This window comes from Notechis scutatus, chromosome 6 (genome assembly GCF_049901735.1).
Source record: "Notechis scutatus isolate UNSWTSFEM ecotype Mainland chromosome 6, rNotScu1.2, whole genome shotgun sequence".
Lineage (NCBI taxonomy): Eukaryota > Metazoa > Chordata > Lepidosauria > Squamata > Elapidae > Notechis > Notechis scutatus.
This window is the reverse complement of record NC_142014.1, coordinates 55,678,235-55,693,933: the sequence shown is the minus strand read 5'-3', so window position 1 is coordinate 55,693,933 and position 15,699 is coordinate 55,678,235. Positions and strand designations below refer to the sequence as shown.

Below are 15,699 nucleotides of genomic sequence, written 5' to 3'. Positions count from 1 at the left end.
CTCCACTGCGCCATGCATGTGCCTCCTGTTGGCCAACTGCTCTTCAGATCTCTGCTGCGGGGCCTTCACCAATCTCTGCAGTTTCCCCACCAGCGCATCCTACCTTTCTCCCCCCCAGCGAGTCCTAGCTTTCTCCTGCAGAGAAAGCCTGGGCACACAGGAAAAAACTGCAGTGACTGGGGAAGGCAGGAATGGAGGAGAAAGTCTCGGTGCCAGGGAGAAACTATGGATATAGAGGAAGGCAGGAACGGAGGAGAAAACCTGGGTGTTCAGAGAAAAGCTGCGGACATTGGGGAAGGCAGGAATGGAGGAGAAAGCTTGGGTGAGCAGGGAGAAACTGTAGAGAATGTGAGCACACACACACCCGCACACCTTTTTGGGCATGAAAAGCCTCCTGCACCAACCTGGAAGCCAAAACAGGGGCTGGGGGCCAGGGCGCATGCGTGGGGGGGCACATGCACAGGGAATGGGGGTGCATACGCAGAGGGCGCTTACATTGCATTTTGGGGATTGGGGCACATGCGTGTGCATTCGTGTGTGTGTGCGCACGCTTTGGGCACTCGGCACCAAAAAGGTTAACCATCACTGGCTTAGAAGACAATTCCAAGCCACTTCCATATTGCTGACAAGAAAACTGCATAAAGGTAGACAAATTTGGGTGCCAGGTTAGAAGTCCCTATTTCAGTTATCAGGTAAGGGTGTAATAGACTTGTTGTGTAAGTCTTTTTTGTACAATAGAACAAGGACATCTATGAGTGGAACATATCAGACCTAGCCCTGGATATGTGATCTTTTAACAAGCAGGATTTGCTAATTCTTGCTGAGGACAAATTCTGTAGGTACCTTCCTACCAAGACAATTTAGTCAGACACATAAGTCAAAGCTGTAATGCCTGATGGAAGGCCACACGGCAACAGTACAATTGTCCCTCAGGAGCTGTTATATTTCAGAGGTAGCCAAGGTTCCTAGTAGGATGTGCCACTATTCATTGAGGAGCAGTTTTGCTCTGTGCTTTGTATGCTAGTTTGATACATGCCTTAGTTCATCTTGACTGTGACAGTTAACCTAGATCTTCATCCTAAATTAGGCTGCTGGAAGGATACAAAATATGCTATTGGACGCTCTGAATGCATGTTCTACTCAAGTAGCTCTTGACAACCCGCCTTAGGTCTACTTTGGAATTCTGGGTTCATTTGTTTAAAAAAAATAGATCTACATGCAACAAAATGATATCTGGTTGGATGATGCAGATCTTGGATGAGAACCCTCTCACATTTTTCTAGATGATGTTTACAGATATTAGGAGTATCAATTTCCAAATTATATACTCTAAGGATGGTGAGTGCAGGAGATCAAATAGAACTTAGAAAGCACTAACTGGAGATCCCATATTGAGTAATCGTAATAAGAATATGACAACGGACCAAAAGGACTGTGTGTTCTCTAATGTTTGGACATTCAAATTGCAAGTAATCCAACAAATAAAAAGGGTGAAGTAATACTGATGTATACTCAGAATGAGAAAATTGGAGATATGGAGAAACTGCAGCATGATTTAGATTGTGTGAGCGTGACAATCCGAGAAATAGGTTAGCAGACTTATATGAAAAAAAAAAATTTGTTAATACCTTCTTCAAACAAAAGAAATACATACTTTAAAAACAGCCATTAGGATCACAAAGGCTACATTACAGAAACCAAAAGGCGGAGGACTGCAATTTGGTTAGCCACAATGCTTCTTCATGCAATTCTGAAATAAGACCATGAATTATTGAAGTCAAATATATGGGTTAAAATTAGAAAATTAAAGAGGAGGAGTGCCAGCAAGAACTGATTTGAAAACAAATACTCAGAATGTAAATCAGTGTAAAGAACAGATTCAGTACATAAGAACCTGAGGAACTACAGGAACAAAGAGAGACTTTGAAAACTAATGCATAAAAATATTCTTATGATTTTAAAGAGAAAAAGATGCATGACAGTTAAAAATAAGCTATGCTGACAGGACGGAGATGAAAGCCCTGGTCAATAAATTATCTTTACAGGGATTGTAGAGAAAAATTGGTTACTGAAAGATTGAGAGGGCTAAAAATAAGAGAAAAGACAAGTTTTCTCTTCCTAAAAGGGTTGTGATGCAAAAAAGCATTAAAAGTTTTAGATCTGACTGGCTACAATTTCTAAATTTGCTCAGAATTCAAATCAGCTAGCTCTCCTGAACTTGCATAGAAACTGCCAGCTACCTTATAAAGCTACACTTCCTGGAATACAATGAAGATATTGTTCTAATCTGTGTTCGTCCATCAGTGAGATCCAGAGAAGGAGGAAGTCAAAAATTTGCACAATGGATCCAACAATTGGAAATCATGAAGAAATAAGTATTCAGGAAGCATAAGAAATTTTAGGAAAGGAAATAGTGAAGGTGCAAACACTCCATAAAAATGCAAAAATAGGTGAATCTCAATGCAGAATTAAAATATTGAAGAGAAAAAGTGACATTTATTCAAAAAGGAAAGAGGAAAACGTAACCAAAGAATACAGGTTATCTCCAGAATCTGCAGGAACTTTGTCAAAAAAAACCTAAAGCTTAAAATATATTGAGGGTTGTTAAGAGATTAAAAAAATAACACAAAAGCTATTCTTGTATGATAAAGATAAAAGGACAGCAAAAGAAACTGCAATCCATGTGACAGGAGAAAGTGGTAAAGCAGTACTGTATGGTGGGACCTTTTTAATTCCTATTTTGAGTTTGTCTTCTCTCAGGCGGAAAATGGAGCCTTAGCTGTCTCATGATTATACCAGTGGGAGAAGAAAATTGCAGCTTACAATATTTAAGGAGACTATAAGAGAAACTGTAACTAATTCAAATGAATTTATCTCTCAGGAGCCAGATGGATTACTTCCCTACTGAAAGAACAAATGCAGTATATCACAGAATTACTTTTGATAATCTCTCAGAATTCCTGAAAGAATGGCCATTTCCTTCTTAAGGAATACCTGGGAAACTGTTAGTTTTAGTGTTTATACTGGGCAAAGTCTTAAAGTAGCATGCTTGTGAACTATTGGGGAGGCATGTTACAACTAACAGGATCCAGCATGGATTTACTGAACACAAAGCATCTAGACTAACCTTTCTTTTTTGATAGAATAACAAACTTAATAGATCAGAACAATGCCACAGACAAAATGGACTTGGAACTCAGTAAAGTCTTTGACTAAGTGCTTCAAGATATGGTAAAATACAAGCTAAATACTGTTATTGCCTGATACTATTACAGCGACTCTGGGCAGATTACAGATTTAAAAATAAAGAGACCCAACTATGTTATATAGAGATGGAGGAGTGGACTTATTTTCTATTAACAGAATGACAGAGTTGGAGGTCTTCTAGAACAATCCTCTGCTCAAGCTGTCTCCCTGTCCTATTAAAGGACCAGAAGTAATGGAATAAACTACATGGAAGGACCTTCAGGTTATATGACCTGTTAGTTACTAGAATAGGCTATCACAGGATGTGACAAATTTACATTTCTAAATGGACTAAATGGTCATTGTCAAAGATACTAGCAGGTCCTGAACGGAGCAATGGTTTAGATTAGATGATCACTTCCACTCTTTGATTCTGTCTTTCTGAAAACCCAACATTCAGCATAAGACAGATATGCGCCAATATCTTTATGTGCCTTAGATCAGGGATCCCCAACCTTTTCGACGCCGCGGCCCGGTTCCGGCGTCCAGCTGGGCGCCAGCGCCCGGTTCCGGCGTCAGCTGGGCGCCGCCATCTTTTTGACGAAAATCACTTCCGGTGACGTCACGAGTGATTTTTCAAAAATGAGCGGCGCCAGCGCTTCTGGTGAGCTTTATCGGGTAGAAATGGCTTTCTACCCGAAAAGCTCACTGGAGGCGCTGGCGCCGCCATCTTTTGACGAAAAATTGCTTTTTTACCAAAAAAGATGGCGGCGCCCAGCAACCAGCGGCCCGGTAAGGCTTGTTCCGCAGCCCGGTACATCCGCGGACCGGCGGTTGGGGACCCCTGCCTTAGATGACTGTGGATCAACATTGCCATGATATTTACAAATGTTGATAGGACAAGAGCCTGATGCAATATTCTTCCTAATGCAATTAAATCATAGGAAGTAAAAAAATAAAATAACCTGAGCCACACAGAAAGGGCTTTGGTATTTACCTGACATGCCCGTTCTCTTTGAGCTGTGAAGAGCATCCAGTAGTGGGAGGTGCTCCAGTCTCTGCTTGTCTTGTGGAACGCTCCTCCTCCTCCACGGGACTCCTCCCCAGTGTTCCCCAGTTTTGGCAAAGACAAAAGAAATAAACACCCTCGTCCTCAATGCCCTAACAATTCGTTGGCCGAAACAGGACCCCACCAGATGGAAAAAGGTTGGGGCTGGATGCTCTTCACAGCTCAAAGAGAATGGGGGTGTCAGGTAAGTACCAACGCCCTTTCTCCCATGAGCTGTTCAGAGCATCCAGTAGTGGGACATACCAAAGCTTGGCCTGTCCTACGGGAGGGACTCCGTCTGGCTTGGAATCCCCTCCTGGTCCCTGTGGACCCGTTGCAGAACTCTTCTGCCAAAGGAGGCCTCAGCAGATGCAAATACATCTATTTTATAATGCCTAATGAAGGGCGATGGAGAGACCCAGGTTGCGGCTCGACAAATTTCAGTTATTGGTGCCTGTGCGGCCCACACTGCCGATGCTGCGGCGCTCCTTGTTGAATGAGCTGTTATGCCCCTGGGCACCTGTAGTGATTGAGTCTGATACGTTTTCGCTATCGCGGCCTGTAGCCAACGGCCTATTGTAGAAGATGAGATCTTGCGTCCCTGAGTGTTGGGCTGAAACGACACAAATAAGGCTTCCGTTTTTCTGAAAGTTGCTGTGCGGTTAATATATATTCACAATGCTTGCCTCACATAAAGCCGATGCCATTGTAGTTCCAACCCTTGGGAGGTCTGGGACAAAAATTAGGAAGTATCAGCTCTTGTGCCCTGTGAAAAGCCGAATTAATTTTGGGTATAAACGTAGGATCAAGACGAAGGACCACCCGGTCAGAATGAAAGACACAAAGATCTTGTCTGATAGACAAAGCTGCAAGTTCCGAAATACGACGAGCGGAAGTGATCGCTACAAAGAAAACTACTTTATACGTCAGAAATTGGAGACTTGACGATTTCAAGGGTTCGAAAGGGAGTGAGTACAATGAGGACCTTGTTAAGGTCCCAGGTGGGATAACGGTGTACCGCCGGTGGGCGTAAATTTGTGACTCCATATGTGTGGGTGATGGGAAAGAGATAGTAGACCTTCACAAGTGAGAACTGACACCAAGGCCGCCACTTGTCTTTTCAACGTATTAGGTGATAATCCCTTGTCAAGTCCGTCTTGCAAGAACTCTAGGATTTGAGCCACAGATGGAGAGATGGGATCAATTTGAGACTTGGTACACCATTTGCAGAAACTGGACCATGTGGCATTGTAAATGTGAGTTGTTGAGGGGCATCTGGAGGCTTGGATGGTGGCGATAACTCTGTTGGAAAACTTTTCGCTCTTCAGATGACTCCGCTCAACCTCCAGATGGTCAGGTGCATCCATTGAGGATCCAGATGTTGAAGGGGTCCCTGGGTTAGCAAGACCCTGTCTGGTGGAATTCTCCATGGTGTTAATACGGATAGACTGCGGAGGTCTGCAAACCACAGCCGTCTGGGCCAGTAAGGAGCTACTAGAAGCAGCTCTGGCCTCTCGTCTAGCAGCTTCTGGATGACCTTGAGAAGCAGTGGAAGTGGTGGGAATGCGTACAGAAGTCCCGGGGGCCAATGACAGCGGGGCGAATTGAAGTTCTCCGCTCCTTGCGAGGGGTACCTGAAAAAAAATCTCGGGAGCTGAGCATTGAGGGGGAAGCGAACAGGTCCACCACCGGCTGTCCAAATGTCCTGACCGCCTCTTGAAACAGGGTCGGATGGAGGCGCCACTCCGATTGATCGATCGTGGCCCTGTTTAGCCAGTCTGCCTGTGTATTTGACAGTCCCGAAATGTGCTCTGCTCTGATGGAAACTAGGTTGCTCTCCGCCCAATGACACAAGCGCTCCGCTTCCCACATGAGGTGTTTCGACTGTGTGCCCCCGTTTGTTTATGTGAGCTTTTGCTGTTACGTTGTCGGTCAATATTAGCATGTGTTGATTGCGTACCAGTGGAAGGAAGCTGCGGAGAGCCAGGTGTACTGCTCGAAGCTCCAGCCAGTTTATGCTGCACAACTGTTCTGTGGAGGACCAGCGGCCTTGGGCTGTGAGCGACTGAAAATGAGCTCCCCATCCAAACAGGCTGGCATTGGTAAGTCTGTGGGGTTCCTTGAAGAGACAACCTCTGTTTATGACTGGTCGGGTCCACCAGTGGAGAGATATGAGGACCTTTGATGGAACCTTGACCTTGTATTTGGAGTTGCTTCGGCCAGACGGGAGCAGAAACCACTGGAGGGATCTAGTGTGGAGGCGGGCCCAAGGAATAATTGATATACATGAGATCATCTTGCCTAACAATTTTGATAGGTCAGCTAGGGGTACCCTTGTTTGAACTCTGATCTCCTTAACTAATTGATGGATGCTGTTTTGTCTATCTGGTGACAGGAAAACTTTGCCTTCCACTGTATCTATGATTGCCCCCAGATAGATTAATCGAGTCACTGGTGTTAAATGACTCCTTTTCCAATTGATTGAGAACCCGTGTAGTTGTAAAGGATTGTAATGTGGTCTGAGTATCTCTGAGTGCTTGATGAACGGAAGATGACAAAATTAATATATCATCAAGGTAACACTGGAGTCATACAGGTACACCTCGGAGATGAGCAGCAAGAGCTGCAAGAACCTTTGTGAAGGTCCTGGGGGAAAGATGCTAGTCCGAAAGGAAGAGCCACATATTCAAAATGGTGGTTATCATAACAGAATCTCAAAAATTTATAGTGGGAAGGCCGAATAGAAATATGTAGGTACGCCTCCATCAGATCTACAGATGTAAGGACGTCAGCCTTTCTGATGCCGAGTAAGATAGATTGCAGGGTGTGCATTTTAAACTTGCGATATACTAAGAAACGGTTAAGACGCTTCAGATCTAATATTGCTCTCTACCCTCCCGGAACTTTTGGGAATATAACGGTTTTTAAAACAAAGGCAAAACAATGGCCGTTACTTTTGGTGCATGTGCGCTTCCCAGCAACAAACTCCCACTGCGTGGGGAAATGCCTCCAAAGGCTTCTCCTTGTGGCTAAAAAACGACTGGGAAAGGGGTGGAAAGAATTAAGCTTTATGCTTTCTACACCAAGACGGTGTTCTGAGGGGAAAAATCAAACGATATGACTCGGATGAGAGTGAAAACGCCCACGCCGCTATTGCCGATGTAGAGAAAGGCAATGCGGAATCACAATGGTGGGGGGTAGAACGAGCAGATATGGGGGGGCTCGGAGCAATGCCGAAGCTGCCCGCTGCTTCGGGGCGTGAAACAGCGCTGCTCAAAAATGCAAATGAACTCCAACGACCAGATGGAGAGAGCTAACGTCAGGAGATCATAATGTGATTTGAAGGCTAAAAGCCTGAAAAAATAAACTGGACTATATCCAAACCTGCTGAGTAACACTGTTTCGGCCAAGGAAGAACAAAAAGCACTGCCTATCCTCAACGAGGCTGAGCCAAAACTGGGGAACGCTGGGGAGGAGTCCCGTGGAGGAGGAGGAGCGTTCCACAAATTAAGCCTAGCCTAAACAAGCAGAGACTGGAACACCTCCCACTACTGGATGCTCTGAACAGCTCATGGGAGAAAGGAACACTTAACATAGCATGGCCCGAGAGCACACTGCACACACAAAATGAAGAAAATATGGTTAGATATCCATAGCATCCTAAGTTAGTTCACTAGCGCCTGTTTTAATAATAAACAACCTCATTCAGATGAATCTGAGTATTCCATTTGTTTTTGCAGTAACTGGGAATTCTTTTCTTTTGTCTTAGCTTTTGCTCAAGAAAGAAGAGGAAATCTGAAACTGCAACTTTGGATACGTAATACTTATCTATACCATTTTAAAAATACAAATGCCAAATCACCAATGAAATAAATTCTTAGCTTTAAATGTTACTGAACATACCGTAAGAGATCCATTCTGCGTGGTAGCTGTGTTCGTATTCTGTTCTCCATGTGTTTGTCCACTTCCATAGATTGTCAGATTGTGCTCGCTGGTCTGGCCTGCATAGTCCTGAGTGTGAGGAACACCATACTCTGTAGGGATCCCATTCTGTGGGGGAGGTGGGAATGGGATTGTGGTGAATGGCTGGACCATTGTGTCAGGAGTAGCTGTTGGCTCCTGGTTACCCTGGAGGGGGAAAAAAGGCAAACAGCATTAAAGGAAGGGAGGGAGGGAGGGAGGGAGGGATAGCGATAATAAAATTAGTCTGAATCAAAACACTGCAGAATGATGGACTCAGTTTCTGGGCTGTAATCTACCACATTGGTCCAATGCAAGTTCATGGATATGTTTTCTGAGTTCCTAATTTAGGACCAGGAGACAGTCACTGGCGTCTGTGGCTTAGAAGTAATGCATTCTCTCTTTTTCTTTCTCTCTCTCCACTACAGATGGGTTATCTCACCCACTGTTCAACAGTAAAATCTCTTGTCTCCTAGAAACCATCCACATACTTTTCTTTAGCATGTTTAGCGGAAAAGCACGCTTAGCATAAGAAAAAAAATGTTCAAATAAAGGTTCCAAGTTAAAGGCACTTAGAATCCTATTTACTTAAATGCAGAGAAGGAAACAAGTTTAAATTCCAAATTCTTTGATGATGTATCGGAACAATCATTTTTCAAAAGAATATAGAAAATGAAACAACACTTGTACTGCAATGCCCAGGACTCAATATCTGGACATGTCATTTCCTCTGCTCCAATCTTGTGATTATACTGCTCAGGGATCAATCCTAAAAATCTTCTATTTCACAATATTTCACTGCATGCTGGAAGTATTTACCGAAGTTACCCATATAGAAGAAATGAGCCTCTAAGTGATATTACAGAAGCATCTGTTTAAAAGATAAAATACATGCTAGTAAAATGAGAACTTTGGATGACAGTTTAATTCTATGCTACACAGAACACCTTAAAAATGTTTAAAGTAAAACAGGTGTCATTTCATTTTCTGTATTCATCTTTTCAGAAAGGATTGTTCTTAACCCTTATCAGGGATGTCAAACTGGATTTCTTTGAGAGCTGGATCAGCATTGTAGTTCTCCTCTGCGGGCCGGCAGGGGAGGGGTTGGCGGGGGGATGCCTCCTGCAGCACCCTGCTGACCAAAATGAAGCACGGGGGTCTGCATGCACCCCCCCCTGCACCTCGTTTTCTCCCTGCATGGCCTCCTGCAGCACTGCTGGGCGAAAACAGGCTGCATGGCCCGTTTTTGACCCGTTTTAGGTGGCAGAGTGCTGCAGAAGGCCATGGAGGGTGAAAATGAGGCACATGTGGGCACATGCGGCCCATTTTAGCCACCAGAGGCACTGCGGGCCAGTTCCTTGATATTTCCAGACCAGCCCCGCAAGCTGGATTTAAGCAACCCCTGAGTTTGACATCCCTGTGATACATTATCAAAGAATTTGGAATCTAAGTCTGATTCCTTCTCTGCATTTAAGTTAGTCTTTGAATGCCCTAAGCAAATATGTGTAACATAGATTCCTTTATTAAAAACAAGTTTAATATACTAATTGACTATAGAAAGAAGTGACCATAATCAAATTGGCCAAAGGGACACCTGATCTATCTTTCTGAAGAAGGTACAAAATGGATTTTAGGTTTTGTCCTTACAGTAATAAGACCACTCGAGCTTTATCTTGTTATTTTATTGCTTGGAGGAGAATATAAACCAGGTTTCACCTAACAATAATTATATCAAAATTAAGTTTTATGCACCAAAAGAACTGAGGGAACACAAAATTAAAAGTATGTTTACTCTGTTTATGATAAGTAACTAATAAGTATCAGAATGATAGAAGGAATTATCTATAAGGAGAATATTAGTCCATGTGTGAAAGATGTAAAATAATAAAGGCAGTAAACATATATTTGGATCATACACACAGAGACACACACACAGTCTTCTGAATCTATATGACATTGGTAGAAAACTATTATATGACTAAAACAGCAATTTCCAACCTTAGTGGCTTGGTGGCCTGGCAGGGAGGAGGGGAACTGGGCTGCGCAAGTGCAGCTCAACTTGTGCAAGTGGTGGAGCACTGCATGTGCACATGTGCATGCAGCTCAATTTGTACAGGTTGATCTGCACACGCACATGTACGCATACCGGCCAGCCACTCCTGAAAGTTGAGCTGCACATGCACGCATGTGTGCCAACCCATGTGGCCCAGTTGCAAATAGGCCACGACCTGGTTGGGGACCCCTGATCTAAAGTACTTCGAATTAAAAACTGAAGATGTCTAGAAAGATAAAATTTAAGAAAAATATAAGAGCAATTTATTAAAATATATAAAAGCAAAAGGCAATTAATATAATTACTAAATCTTCTGCATTTAAAAGTCTAGGCAAAGACTTACATCTTATCTACTTTTTAAATGATAGGCCAAATTAAATTCCTGAGAGAGCAACCAGGAACAGCCTCTCTTCCCTACATTCATTAAACTTAAGACCTCTGACACTGGGAGGGATGGGTGTCATCTTCAAAAAGGCCTCTTTTACAACTCGTAAAGTCTGAAAGCATTCTAAATTATCCTCACGTTTCCATATATAGCAATCCAGTTAATCCAAAGATTTCAGTCTCTCAATAAAGCAATCAAGATGAATTCCTAATAGTTCAAGAAAAAGGAATGAGAGAACTGACATATAAGTTCCCTCATTCTTACCTACAATGTAAATAAATCTGCATACAAGTTACCTTCTTGCTCTTTCAGGCAGCATCAAAAGAACAGTATATAAAATAAAATAATCTTAAGGGAGACGCAAAATAAATGCCCACATATCAGCATTAAATGTGTTACGTTGTCATACTACATTTAAAGCATGTTAAATCAGTATTTTAGAAACAGCATTTCTTCATTTTTTTCAAAGTCTACTAAACATTGATGACTTTTTAATGATTGAAAAGGAAAAAAATATGCTGAAATAAAAGTGTATTTTAAGAGTACTCTTCATTTTCCCATATGTTTAACATATTTACTGAATCTGAATCTTAATGGAATGCATGTAACAGACATCGATAGCAGATTTCAGCAATGTCTGAAACAAATTTGTTATAGAAAGTATCTGTATAACATTCTTTCAATACTGGATCTTTGGTATTGAGAGTACTGAAAATCCCCTTGGAAAAAATATAACTTAAAGAAAAAGGTGGTGGGGTTTTGAAACCTTTTTCATTAAAAAGCTCATCATGAATTTTCAGGCAAAGGTCTTATAATAGTAGATTTTTCAAAAGACCATCTTGATTCATAGATAGGCTATACTTTGGGGTAATGAAATTAAATATATCCAAGTCTGCAAAACAATTTCTTCAGATCTTCTCGCCAGCTGAATCAAACTCATCATGCGTGTCAGAAAATACTTAATTTAAGAAACAGTGCTTTGACATAAAGAAGTATCAAAGAGATCACTGTTGAATATCGAAAAAAGAAAAAAAATATTAACCAGGAGACTTGAAACAGATTAAATGTTTCCCATCCTTTATCAATAAGGCCTTCAACTCTCATTTTTGGCAAATAAAATGTTGAATTGAGTTGAGGAACACTTCTAACTAATCATTCAGATGTTGGCTGTGTCCCAAATTTGTTTTGATACTAGCCTATGTGGACAATGTCTCATAGGGTTATGTATGTCTATACCAGAGAGATGAGAGGATGATATTTAGATACATACTAGATGAAAGAATGGCGGCAACAATTTATTTCCGAAATTCCAAATATTACAAGCGAACACATAATGATTACTACTCTTAAAGATGCTGTTTCTACATGTCTATACAACAAGCACTGTTTTGTAATGCTCAGTTCTAATAGTATATAGTGTTATACAGCCAGATCAGATTATTCCTCCCCTACTTCTTACACATGCTTCAAAATATAATTCAGACATAGATGAACAAGCAGAATATTCTATTCTGAGAAGCACAAAAGAAAGCTCCCCCCCCCATTTTTAACTCAATTATAAAGTAAGCACTCAAGGATTTGTATTTCCCCCGAATTTAAAAATGACTGATCCTACAATAAGCAAAACATTGAAAGGGAAATGGTTTCTATTTTTTAGTTCACTGTGCTAACCAGTCAGCACAACTGCACTTTATTGTAGTGGATTTTTCTTTCTATAGTCAATTTCTAACTATAGATATTGCCTAAATTTTCATTACATGAAAATGACTCCAGAAATTTATGAACCCTTTCTATTATCCAATATAATGTTCCAGTTCTATGTACTGGCATTTGCCATTACATTTGCTACTGCAGTTAAATATTGTAAATAATATTTAATAATGTTAAATATATATGCAGCCAGCATACACTGGAGTTCTTTTTGCAAAGAAATGAATGTGATTAAAGACTAAATGAGAAAGCATGAGCAATGAATCAGAAGCATGCACCCAATTATTAATATCTTTACAGATGCCCATATCCCTGGTTTCTTATGGTCCTTGCCAAGGAGGAGAAATTATAGCCAGGAAGCCATAAGCAACTGCAAATTGCCAGCCTGTTACTAGATGGCATAAGATAATTCAGAGCCTCTAATGTCAGGATTGCCTTGTAAATATCATCTCTCATTGGACTACAAATTCAAGGAGAAGACCAAACCATCACATGTATACTGTTTTTAGCATTTATTTATTTATGTCAACCGTCCTCTCAAATTCCAGGACTGTTGAAGTAGTGCTCTCCATTTATCCCTACACAAGCAATCCTGTGAGCTAGGCTGAGTGTGTGAGTGGCTCCAAATTATCCAGATATTTTCCATTGCCAGGCTTTGCTCTATATAATATTGAGTGAAAATAAACAGACAGCCATAACCAAATAATTCCAGCAATTGTTATGTTTCAAGACATAACAATGACATTTTATAGGGAGAAACAATATCTAAAACTTCTTGCGTACTTTTCTCTTTCCTACCTATTTGGACTCTTCCTTTGAGTGGGTTGGCTTGTTTCCACTGGTTATGAAGTTTTATAAGTGTCTATTTGCTATCATGCTATTGATACTGTGAGAATTTATTTTCACACTGTCTCTTTCTCAATTGAGGCTAATGCATTCATCATTATACATATCAAAATCAACTATACATATCAAAATGAACTATGGTTTGAAACATCTATGATAATTTATTCAACTTAAGACTTGTTTTTATTTATTCATTTTTTATTCTATTCATTTTTTATTTTACCCATATTATTTTATCTGTAACTTGAGGCAGAGAACATACCCTAATACTCCTTCTTCCTCCTATTTTCCCCACAATTATCCTGTGAAGTGGGTTGGGCTGAGGTAGAATGACGGGGCCCAAAGTCACCCAACCAACTTTTATGTCTAAGGCAGGACTGGAATCACAGCTTCCTGATTTCTAGCCTGCTGCCATAACCACTGGACCAAACTGCCTCTTTCTACTGGATCTAGAATAGATCTTGTTTTAGTATATCTATAAAAAATTAGGACTTGAAGAAAACATATAGCAAACCAAAAGTACTGTAGTAATAAATTATTTATTGAATCAATGTCTCCCTATGAAACCAAGTTCTGCTAATTTTCATCCTGTTAATCCTTGTTTTTTTCTCTCTTCTACAATGTTTTTCTCTTCTACAATGTTGGCTATTTTTTAAGCTTTGTACTATAATTTATAAAAATAATTACTAGCATGCAAATAAAGACCTAGCTGTGATTTCAAGGAAAGGATGAAATTATAAAAAGTAAACAGGGAAACACAGCACCAAAAATTACGTATAGTGGCATGATAGAAGAAATTAAATGAATAGGGAAAATAAAAAGACTTTTTTTTTTGCAAGTCAATATAGGAATACTACAGAACTGACAGATATTTGGCACAAAATTTTAAAGGGCAAAACTAAAGACAAAACAAAAAATAAATCTAGGGAAAGAGTTGGGAGGACAAGCGAAAAACAAGAAAAAAATGGTGTTGGTATACCACGAATGTCTTGGTATTAAATCAAATATGAAAAAAATATGTAATATTAGAACTACTAATGCATCCTGGAGAAGACCACAACATGGCTAATCTAATTTCTGCATTCTATAGGGAAATGGTGGATAGCACAGAAGGTTTAGTGACTTCATCTCCTTATTCCCCATCTCTTGAAATATGTATGGGCTTACTTATTTAATTACATGTATTCATAGTTTTAAATACAAAACTAAGGAAGTTACTCAGAAATCAAATTATGACAAATAATTTTAGAAGTATTTATGTTCCTAGCAAAACTATTTCATATACTTTTTAATATTACCAATTTTAGGTTTCCTTAAAGGAAAAACTGACAAAGAAAACTTATGACAATATCACAGCCAGTGAGTTGTAGTTGAAGGGTTGGACTAAAAACAAGGAAATTCAGGCTTAATCACATCAAATCTTTATTATGGTTACAAGGCTGCATTAAGTTAGCAATTTCTGCACTCTTTGGGTGTATTCTTTACTAATCACATTATCTGTGCTTGATGTTATCAAACTATCAAATACTCAGATAAGCTTTGTTCTGATGGTTCCTGATGGTTGGATATTCCATTACTGTTTGTGATTTTACGTCAATTTATTGCTACTGCAGCAAATTTCTCTAGGCCAAATTCCATTACTATATCTATACTAAAAATTCTTACAGTGTTTGTCAAAGTTTGGTTTTCAATTTTTGCTCTTCCATAAAACTTCAGATCATCTATATAATGTAAATGTGAGGTATTGCTATTGTTCTTTTGTTCATCAAGTAATAACACAAAGAAGAAATAAAAATAATCAGATTGTTTTCATTGGATATTCAAATCTCTCTCAGGAACAAAGGAATTATCCAAATAGCATTATAATATATAACATGTACCCAGGGGTGGAATTCAAATTTTTTAACAACTGGTTCTGTGGGCATGGCTATGTGGGCATGACCATGTGACTGGGTGGGAGTGGCTTCTTCTCTTTTTTTGTAGTATCCTTCCCGTTTTTTGGGCCTCCTGGGCCTCAGGGAAGCCTCCGGGGGGATGGGATTTTTGCTCCCAGAAGGCTTCCTGGGGCTCAGGAAGGAAGTTTTTTTTTCCTTCCTGGGCCTCAGGGAAGCCTTCTGGGCTCTGTTTTTGAGCCTCAGGTGAGCCTCCTGGGAGGATGTTTCCCTGCGGCTTAGGAAGGAAAAACAGAACCTGGGGGCGCACAGCTCCCCCATGCTCCATTTTGGGGCCTTCTGGGCCTCAGGGAAGCCTCCTGGAGGGGCGTTTTGGCTCCCAGAAGGCTTCCCTGGGGCTTAGGAAGGAAAAACAGAACCTGGGGGCGCACAGCTCCCCATGCTCCATTTTGGGGCCTTCTGGGCCTCGGGAAGCCTCCTGGAGGGGCGTTTTGGCTCCCAGAAGGCTTCCCTGGGGCTTAGGAAGGAAAAACAGAACCTGGGGGTGCACAGCTCCCCCATGCTCCATTTTGGGCCTTCTGGGCCTCAGGGAAGCCTCCTGGAGGGGCATTTTGGCTCC

At 40.9% G+C, this 15,699-nt stretch overlaps 1 protein-coding gene across 25 annotated transcripts in view; it reads right to left on the bottom strand.

Moving 5' to 3' along the window:
• Nucleotides 1-15,699, bottom strand: part of RBFOX2 (RNA binding fox-1 homolog 2) — a 257,017-nt gene that overhangs the window by 73,104 nt on the left and 168,214 nt on the right. For all 25 annotated transcript variants that reach the window (XR_015750125.1, XR_003373569.2, XR_015750123.1 and 22 more), the window contains one exon: nucleotides 8,138-8,362. Coding sequence is in view for 21 of the 25 variants with exons in the window: in XM_087968368.1 (XP_087824494.1) it covers nucleotides 8,138-8,362 (225 nt within the window). In the remaining 4 variants the exon portion in view is untranslated. The remainder of the gene's footprint in view (nucleotides 1-8,137; nucleotides 8,363-15,699) is intronic.